At 36.3% G+C, this 9,845-nt stretch overlaps 1 protein-coding gene across 1 annotated transcript; it reads right to left on the bottom strand.

The window, feature by feature from the left end:
- Nucleotides 1–4,368: 4,368 nt before the first annotated feature.
- Nucleotides 4,369–7,304, bottom strand: LOC129753476 (uncharacterized). Its single transcript, XM_055749294.1, has 2 exons — nucleotides 7,244–7,304; nucleotides 4,369–6,595 (listed from the first exon to the last, which is right to left on the bottom strand). The coding sequence occupies exons 1-2, from the start codon at nucleotides 7,302–7,304 to the stop codon at nucleotides 5,277–5,279; spliced, it is 1,380 nt and encodes a 459-aa protein (XP_055605269.1). The 3' UTR covers nucleotides 4,369–5,276.
- Nucleotides 7,305–9,845: the final 2,541 nt, after the last annotated feature.

Below are 9,845 nucleotides of genomic sequence, written 5' to 3'. Positions count from 1 at the left end.
TGGGTAGACTCCCGGATCGAGTCCAGCTCGTTTTGCTGCCGGGTGCGTTCCTCCCGATCGGTGGAAAAAGCGTAGTAACCAACACCGTGCTGCCGGGCCTCTGTAAATGACAAAGGGAAAGTCCTGGGTTAGCTAAGTGAATAAACAATAGATAGCGTGGTAAGTTAGAACTGAAAAAGGGATCAAAATCATATCTATTTTCAGAGGTAAATCGATGCAGCCTTCCATCGCAGAGATTCGTTCTCTTTATATAGTTTAATTTTAGGATAGTTTTTGGTTTAAGTTACCAATATTTTTGACATTACAGACATTAAAATACTTGATTGCGCTCAGCAAATTTAAGTCGAACTAATATTTTTTTAGTATTTAGTTAACTATAGGGCTTTTCACAGTTCATTATTTAGCTGAACACCTAATTTAATATATTAATCTATATACATAAAAATGGATTTCTGCCTGTCTGTCTGTATGTCTGTCTGTTCCCTAAAGACTCGAAAACTACTAAACATATTTACGTGAAACTTAGCAGGTGGTCACTCGAAGCTCTACTCACATTAGATACCTCACGAAGTTGCGGAGAAAATTCGGCATTAAAGACGGTCTTGCCTATTCCTCGTACGGATACATGGAGGCCGGGGAACGTTCCTGTTATGGTTTGAGACCCCTCCCCCTAACAGGAAGGGGGTCTCCCAAACAAAAGACAAATGTTTGCATAAATCGAGAACCGGTAAAGCAAATGGTACCAAACTTGGCATGGTAGGATGTTTGGTTACGAAAAATATTCCTTTGATTATTTGAGATCCCTCCATCTTTTTAGTAGAAAGATAGAAAGGGGCGAGGAGGCCTCTTTTATAATTTTTTACACAACTCAAAAAATAATTGAGCAAATGGGACCAAATTTGGCATGGGAGGGTATTTGAGTACGAGAAATGTTCTAATGATTATTTGAGACCACTTCCTCATCCCAATGGAGAAATAGGAGAGGGGGAGGCTTCCTTACAACTTTTTTTATAATTGCAGAAAACATCGAACAAATGGAACAAATTTTGGCATGGGGTGGTAACGTGAAATATTTTTATGATTATTTGAGATCCCTCCCTTCTCCCATATGTGCAAAGGTAACATTTTTAACAACTTATTCTTTTAAAAAAATGAGGCTGAACCATAGCTCTGATGTGGCATTATTAAGTTTATAGCATTCTCCATATTGACGTATTGAAAACATGATTTTATTACAATTTCTTTATGTTGGAAACGTTTAAAAATGATAAAAAAGATCTTTTTGTAAAATTTTGTTAGAATTTTCATCCAAATAAAAGAACTCGAAAAATTTAATTTTTTTCAGTGTAACAGAAATTTTTTTTTCTAGAACATCAAATAATTGTAAGATATTTTAGCTACACAAAATTCTAGGCCGTAATTCTATTAGGCGTTCGCTTAAATACACGTTAATTAAAACAAATTGAAAAAAAGAAACAAGCTACGAAATTGAGAAAGAAAATATTTCAAATCCTGTCACTGAACGAGCCTACAGTACCGACGGCATTGAACACACTTCGGTTTTGATGACAGTTCTCGAATCGAGATACTGCTAGGCGTGAGAAGATGTGAGGAGTGAGAATTGTCGAATAGGCGGGAGAATAATAGAACGTAAACAAAAGTACCAAAAAAAATCTATTGTTTTTCAAAGCGGATTGCAGTTTAGGAAGTTCTCTGTACAATAGCGGATTGTTTTTGAGTGATTCTAAGAGTTTGCTCTGAATTTAGTAAGACAAATTGCGCAATCGGATAGTGGAGGCACAGTTCCCTTGGAAGTACACGAATGCATCATTGCTGTGCAGAGAACGCAGAGACATCTGGAACACAGGAACAGGAAGAAACGTGGACAACCTGTACCATACGTTTCAAATTGGCAATATCGTCAGAAGCATGCTAAGAAAAAATGCTCAATAATGAAAAAACCAAGCGAAATGTAGTCACTTCTTCAGCGATTGGAAATGATTTATTTTGTACACAGAAATCATAAAACCTATAAAAAAAGCATTTTAAAGAAATTGATGTATGTCTAAAATCTTTACTTTATTTTTTTTTTATTGAGCTGTTTGGAATTTGGATTTTAATGTACAATCATTTCTCGGCATCGACCAAGATTAAAGCACCTTTACTCGCTCTTGAAAATTAAAGGAGAAACGAAAAATATTAGTAAACTTAAACCCTTTCTAGGTCTGTCTGGCGCTCGGAAGATTTTTCAAAATTGTACCTTAAAATGAAAATTAACATAATATATTAACTTAGAAGTTCTCTACTAATCACAGGCTTTTTCCTTAAGGGGGGGGGGGGGGGGTAGGGTCTAACACATTCAAAAAATTGATTTTTTTATTTTTTTATTATCTTATTGTAAAACATTTCAAGAATGTTGTGTCAAATTTTCAAGTCAATTGAAGCAAAACTGTAGAAGTTATAGGTCTTTATCTCCTCCTTTATAATACAGCAAGAAAGCAAGAGCAGAAACTTCAAACGCGTTTTTCTCGAAAGCACATTTTTAAAGTCCGTGGACATCGTCATTTGAAAACTACTTATCCGATTCTTTTCAAATTTGGAACATATTTTCTACATATAAAATACCAGACCCCAACGTTTTTCTTTTTTGATTTTTTTACTTTGGGGAGATTTTAGAGGTGAAAAATGGCGGATTTTTAAGTGAAAAATCGTAGTTTTTACTTCAAACAGCCACAAATATTTCATAAAAATATTTTTAAGTTAAATAAAAACGTTGGGGTCCAGAAAAACATTCTGTGCTGAGATACAGTGTCCACCGCAAATCCTGTTTTCTAAAAGGCATCCTCGAAAATGCTCCGTCACCGGCTCATTTTTCAATGTTTTTCTTCGAAAAAATTACTAAATGTTCTTTTAACAATGCTTTGTATAATGCAAAAAAATTGAATACATTTGTTTGAACGATAGCTCTAGAAAAAATCGTGAAAATGGTGTTTTTTTTATACCCGTTAGACCCTACCCCCCCCTTAATGTAATGTTATTCAATTTCAATTTTTAACACAGAAACGTTACAATATAAAATGTGTTATATGGGCTTTCTTCATGCAGATACGATTTGTAGAGTTTTTTTTATTTGTTTTAAAAGGAATTGTAAGAAATAATTTGACAAAATTCAATTTCAAAAATTAACTTATTGAAAATCAAAATCCTAACTGATTTACAAAAAAAAACCTTTTTAAAATAACACCTTACTGTACGTAAAATCAGAAACCTGCGTTTGTCGCAGTAGAACAGATTTTCTTCTAATCGCAGCACTTTGAAAAGTAGTAGAAGTACTGAATTATGATTATTATGATTAAACAAACAAATACTTATCAGTCACTAGAAATTACAAAATGCCATATAAAACACTAAAATATCTTATACTTTCTCATATAATGTAATTGAAAAACCCACTAAAATTAAAAAGGTTAAATGGACTACGTTTAAGAAGTAAAATAAAACGAAGGGCTTCCGGAGTATACGTGTTCACCACATGTAAGCTTTGGATCAACCAGATTTCATAGGTTAAGGTAGTGCCACCTCTATCCGGCCCTACTTCTCCTAAAAAATGAAATGTTGCGGGGTAAAGTATGGTGTACGTTAATAAGTTTTCCTCGCAAAAATGCTCTTTCGCTCTTTTCAACATCTGTACATTTTCTCCTCACTTTTCTATCCATCTTTATAAATTTTCAATTCTGATATTCTTTCTCCAAGAATATAAATTTTCACTGATATGCCGAAAATAAATTTACAAAGAACCAGTTATCAGAATTCAGCATCCTCAATTGAGAAATCAGTAGTCAAAATTTTGAATAACCTAAATAAGCAGAATTGAGATTCGGACTGCAACTTTTAGATTCCAAATTATGAATTTTTTAATTAAAATTCGAAACCTACAAAGTTCAAAGTTACAAATAGAAAATAAGGATTTTAATTTCGAAATTCTGGGTAAAATGTCGGAATGAGTTTTCAAAATTGAAATTTATTTTTAATTTTTTCGTTTACTGACTTAGATAAGCTTCAAGAATTCGGATCCAAAATTCAGGTCCATAGTTCCTCTTCAGAACGTCCTCAGCTGTGTGAGTAAAAATATACCTAAGACCTGACAGAGAAAAAAAATTGGTTTATCATTTTTTTTTATTTCAACTTTGTAATTGTTTCCCTGAAAAAATCATTAGAAGAGGTTTCGGATAAAAGAAAACAGTAAACGCATTTTTTTTGTAATAATCACGAACGTGTCGTATATTTTGAAATGAGCATAAGAAACCGTGTTGCCATCCCCTTATAATCGGTTATGGCATTGAACCAATCTTCCTTTAATAGATCCAACATAGCAGCTAAGTCCCATTAAGGCTAAGTAGAGGTGGTATGAGACTACCGACAGAAAAAAAGAAACTCAAGTGTTGATTTCCTTTGCTCCCACATAAGCCTCAGCTCCTACACAGAAAGAAAAATGTAATCTTACATTGCACGTTTTCACATCATCGCCACGAAAAATATGAAAAAGAGTATAACATCTAAAGGCTAAGATGAACTTTACATGTCACCGCATGCGAAATCCAGCGTCAACGTCAGTTTGTCAATTCTGTTTTGTTTTCGTTCTTATTGGATTCCCGACGAAGGCGAAATTCATCAATTTTCTTGCAATTTCATGTAAATCTTAGTGTTCGCAACGTTCGACCGTATTTTGTTGTACCTGCTCGTGTGCTGTTCGCTTCTGTTCGAATCGAGGTAAGGCATGCTGCGTTTTATAGCAAGTAAGTGAGAAATAAAATTTTATACCCTCCTAATTATTGTAATCATTATATCAAATTGTCAATTTTATTTGTTCCAGAAAAAATCCCACTTTAATTCAACGAAAGATCGGGTTACTCCAAGTGTATGGCAACTTATTTTCCTACCAGCATGTCAATTGCCGTAGCCGTCGTCGGGGGAATAGCACCAAAAAAATCCGGTTTTCGTGAAAATTTATTGAATACCAATTTTTCTTGTGTGGATCATATAAAATGTATGTGTAAGGTATTAAAATCTCTTATCGACAAATATCGATGCTTTTCTTATTGGATAAACAACCATACCAAGAAGAATGATTGGAAATGTAGGTTTACAGTAAACAAATCAGATGAAGGCGATGGGAAGTTTACATGAATTAAGCCGTATTGATACATGTAAATACCCGATTCTCTTCTACCCATGCAGTTGCATGTAATTTTACAAGGATTTTTCTAACTGTGTAGTCAATAGTCTGCATTGGACGTCCACTTGTTTTTCGTTCCAACTGTGGGTCCACCTTTATCGGATTGATCCCGCAAAAAGCGAAGGCCAGCTTCAATCGATGCTTCCAAGGCATTTTTCGTTGCCGTCGATTTTGCCGGTCGCCGAGTTGCTGCACCGCCAGAAGAGGATGAAGGCCCGTAATAGTCCCACGTGGGTGGTGGCGCAATTTCAACTCCGTTACCCTGCCGAGGCATGGCTCCATCTTCATCGCCCGACGACGACCCATCACTCAATTCATTCCGAATGGGAATGGAATTTTGCTGTTGCTGCTGTGGTTTATGTCTTTTTTGTTGCTGCTGACCTGTAACACCCCAGTTATCGTCGCTAGCAGTAGCAGACTCGTAGTTCCGGCGTTTAAACTCTTGCCGCGTTTTTGTTGTCGTCGTTTTCTTGGTGGTGAAGAATAGTGCACGTTGCGGTTGCTCCGGTAAAAGAATATCTTCCGTACCCGGCGGAACGGTTGGCATATTGACGACGTCCTCGTCCTCGTCCGGGAATCGCCTGGATGGGGGTGGCCCCAAGCCTACACTGTCCGGTTGAAGTGGATTATTAGCTATTCTGTGCTCGGCGGACCATAATCGATCGGGCGGAAGTGGTCCAATCGGCTCAAAGCCACCCTCATCCTCTCCCGGTTCATCGGAGTCATGCTCATCGTTCCTCGATTGCACAAATGAAGTTTTCACTGGAACACGTTCGCCTCGTTGTGCCATTCTGAACGGTGGAGGCGGTTTTTCTACCGGGGGAGCAAATTCAGGTATTCGCTCATTTCTTTTTATTTCGTTCCATTCTTCCTGGGACATAACGTACCATTCCTTGGCCGGTTTCCATTCCTTGTCGATGTCCTGTTCCTTCCCGGCATCCCAGGGACGAACGTGTTTTGCGCGTTCCTTTTCCCGCTTTCGTTCCTCCTTTTCCTTCTTCTTGCGGGCCTTTGCTTCGGCTTTAAGCCTTTTTTTTTCCTCGGTATTGTCATACAAATCATCTCCGCCTACCGCCGATTGATTGTCCTCTTCAGATTTTCCCACCGATTCATTCTTCTCGGCACCCTTTTCCTCTGATTCTTCCAGTTCCGGAGGCAGCCCTAGACGAGCCCTTTGTCGTGCTTTCGCCGCCTTAACCCGATCGGCAATTATTCTATCGCGAGCTTGGCGTAGGTTGTCTTTTTGCCTTTGGGCTTCCAGGGTAGACTCCCGGATCGAGTCCAGCTCGTTTTGCTGCCGGGTGCGTTCCTCCCGATCGGTGGAAAAAGCGTAGTAACCAACACCGTGCTGCCGGGCCTCTGTAAATGACAAAGGGAAAGTCCTGGGTTAGCTAAGTGAATAAACAATAGATAGCGTGGTAAGTTAGAACTGAAAAAGGGATCAAAATCATATCTATTTTCAGAGGTAAATCGATGCAGCCTTCCATCGCAGAGATTCGTTCTCTTTATATAGTTTAATTTTAGGATAGTTTTTGGTTTAAGTTACCAATATTTTTGACATTACAGACATTAAAATACTTGATTGCGCTCAGCAAATTTAAGTCGAACTAATATTTTTTTAGTATTTAGTTAACTATAGGGCTTTTCACAGTTCATTATTTAGCTGAACACCTAATTTAATATATTAATCTATATACATAAAAATGGATTTCTGCCTGTCTGTCTGTATGTCTGTCTGTTCCCTAAAGACTCGAAAACTACTAAACATATTTACGTGAAACTTAGCAGGTGGTCACTCGAAGCTCTACTCACATTAGATACCTCACGAAGTTGCGGAGAAAATTCGGCATTAAAGACGGTCTTGCCTATTCCTCGTACGGATACATGGAGGCCGGGGAACGTTCCTGTTATGGTTTGAGACCCCTCCCCCTAACAGGAAGGGGGTCTCCCAAACAAAAGACAAATGTTTGCATAAATCGAGAACCGGTAAAGCAAATGGTACCAAACTTGGCATGGTAGGATGTTTGGTTACGAAAAATATTCCTTTGATTATTTGAGATCCCTCCATCTTTTTAGTAGAAAGATAGAAAGGGGCGAGGAGGCCTCTTTTATAATTTTTTACACAACTCAAAAAATAATTGAGCAAATGGGACCAAATTTGGCATGGGAGGGTATTTGAGTACGAGAAATGTTCTAATGATTATTTGAGACCACTTCCTCATCCCAATGGAGAAATAGGAGAGGGGGAGGCTTCCTTACAACTTTTTTTATAATTGCAGAAAACATCGAACAAATGGAACAAATTTTGGCATGGGGTGGTAACGTGAAATATTTTTATGATTATTTGAGATCCCTCCCTTCTCCCATATGTGCAAAGGTAACATTTTTAACAACTTATTCTTTTAAAAAAATGAGGCTGAACCATAGCTCTGATGTGGCATTATTAAGTTTATAGCATTCTCCATATTGACGTATTGAAAACATGATTTTATTACAATTTCTTTATGTTGGAAACGTTTAAAAATGATAAAAAAGATCTTTTTGTAAAATTTTGTTAGAATTTTCATCCAAATAAAAGAACTCGAAAAATTTAATTTTTTTCAGTGTAACAGAAATTTTTTTTTCTAGAACATCAAATAATTGTAAGATATTTTAGCTACACAAAATTCTAGGCCGTAATTCTATTAGGCGTTCGCTTAAATACACGTTAATTAAAACAAATTGAAAAAAAGAAACAAGCTACGAAATTGAGAAAGAAAATATTTCAAATCCTGTCACTGAACGAGCCTACAGTACCGACGGCATTGAACACACTTCGGTTTTGATGACAGTTCTCGAATCGAGATACTGCTAGGCGTGAGAAGATGTGAGGAGTGAGAATTGTCGAATAGGCGGGAGAATAATAGAACGTAAACAAAAGTACCAAAAAAAATCTATTGTTTTTCAAAGCGGATTGCAGTTTAGGAAGTTCTCTGTACAATAGCGGATTGTTTTTGAGTGATTCTAAGAGTTTGCTCTGAATTTAGTAAGACAAATTGCGCAATCGGATAGTGGAGGCACAGTTCCCTTGGAAGTACACGAATGCATCATTGCTGTGGCTGTAGGTTATCAGAGGTGAGAAAGTAATGAGAAAGTTAAGAATTGTTTATTCCCAAGCAACCAAAAGTCGCATAGATACTTAATTTTGTGCATCAAAAGTTCACATTTGGCTGGATAAAAGGTACTCGAGAGAAATGAAAATAAGTGCTTGTTTTGGGATTCTGAACGAACATAAAAAGTCTAAACAAGTAGCATAGAACATTTTTGTGCGTTGCAAGTACCATAAAAAATCCAGGATTCAATTTGGCTTATCGTGCTTCGTTACGAACTTTAAACGAATTTGTTGGTTCCATACAGAACCTCTTACGAACTTTTTGGTTCCATGCAGAACTTGATACGATCTTTTTGGTTCCATGAGGAACTTCTATAGAACTTCAATGCAAACGTTAGCGTTAAGATTTTGCCCAAGAGTGAATAACAAAATATTAGAGCTACGAATATACGAACAACAAAATTAAACCCTCAAATAAATCCACTGTTGTAATCAAAATGGATAGATAGCATAGATCTAACATATATAGATATCTCTTTTATTTTATTTTCACAATATTCATATCTAACAAACTGAAAAAAAACACATCTCCTCGTTTACAATCCGATTTCCTTTATTTTTTCATAGCGAAGTTATTATTACAGCTGAAGCTGGAAAACCTCCAACACCTAGAGCAAATTTATTACCGGCTGTTAGCAATATATTTTTCGAAAGGATGAACTTGACTCTAACTTTCTCTTTTCCTTTTCTATATTTGAAACAGTTCCGCAAATCTTGATTGTCATGATTGGGCAAAACCTAGTTGAGCAATCACATGAAAGCGCTCTCCATTTTTAAACTTAAATACACAGATAGTTAGAAAATTAAAAAAATAAATTGAAAAATAAAATTACTCACGTGTAATATCGATTCCTCCTAGTTTGTTTTGGAAAAAAAATATTCATCCTTTGGTGAATAGATACGAATGTTTACATTTTTTAATATCGCCTGCTTTGAAAAAGCGATAATTCTAAGTTTCTTTTATATTGATGTTTAAAATAACAGCAATCTAATAATTGGTCATGGTACAGAGGTAGCGTGTTCAGTTCTCACCTCGTTGGATCAGGTTCAAATCTTCAAGCATACAAATTGTTCAAGTAAGTATAAAACTCATTCACAGTTAAAGCAACATTAAATTAGAATAAATAGGTATAACAATACAAAGCAAGAAAAAGTATGATTCTTTTTTCATTAATTTTTATTTTTCGAGGTCTCGTGTGGAGGCTGAATAGCCTTCTACTCAGCTTCAACTATGGACTTTGAAAGTATCGATAAGAACTTAAATTTAAGGCTGAGTAGAATGCTATTCATTCGTTAAACAAAGCTGAGTAAGCTTCTAAGAGCCTGTTTTATGGAACTTTTGGTTACTTGGGTTAATTAGAAAATGAGACAACTAGAATCTAGACAAGAGCTAGAAAGGAAAAGGCCACTAAACGTAAGCTAGAAAAGGTAATCCAGATAAGATTGGAATCTAATTAA

Source organism: Uranotaenia lowii, chromosome 3 (genome assembly GCF_029784155.1).
Source record: "Uranotaenia lowii strain MFRU-FL chromosome 3, ASM2978415v1, whole genome shotgun sequence".
Classification (NCBI taxonomy): Eukaryota; Metazoa; Arthropoda; class Insecta; order Diptera; family Culicidae; genus Uranotaenia; species Uranotaenia lowii.
Note: the sequence above shows the minus strand (reverse complement) of the source record. Positions and strands in the feature narration are given on the sequence as shown.

What these genes read in the sequence shown, in the direction of transcription:
- LOC129753476 (XM_055749294.1), bottom strand. Translation starts at nt 7,304, where the DNA reads ATGGAGGGATCTCAAATAATCAAAGGAATATTTTTCGTAACCAAACAT. An exon ending in CAAACATCCTACCATGCCAA is followed by an intron (nt 6,596 to 7,243) that starts GTTTGGTACCAT and finishes TGTCATTTACAG; the next exon opens with AGGCCCGGCAGCACGGTGTT.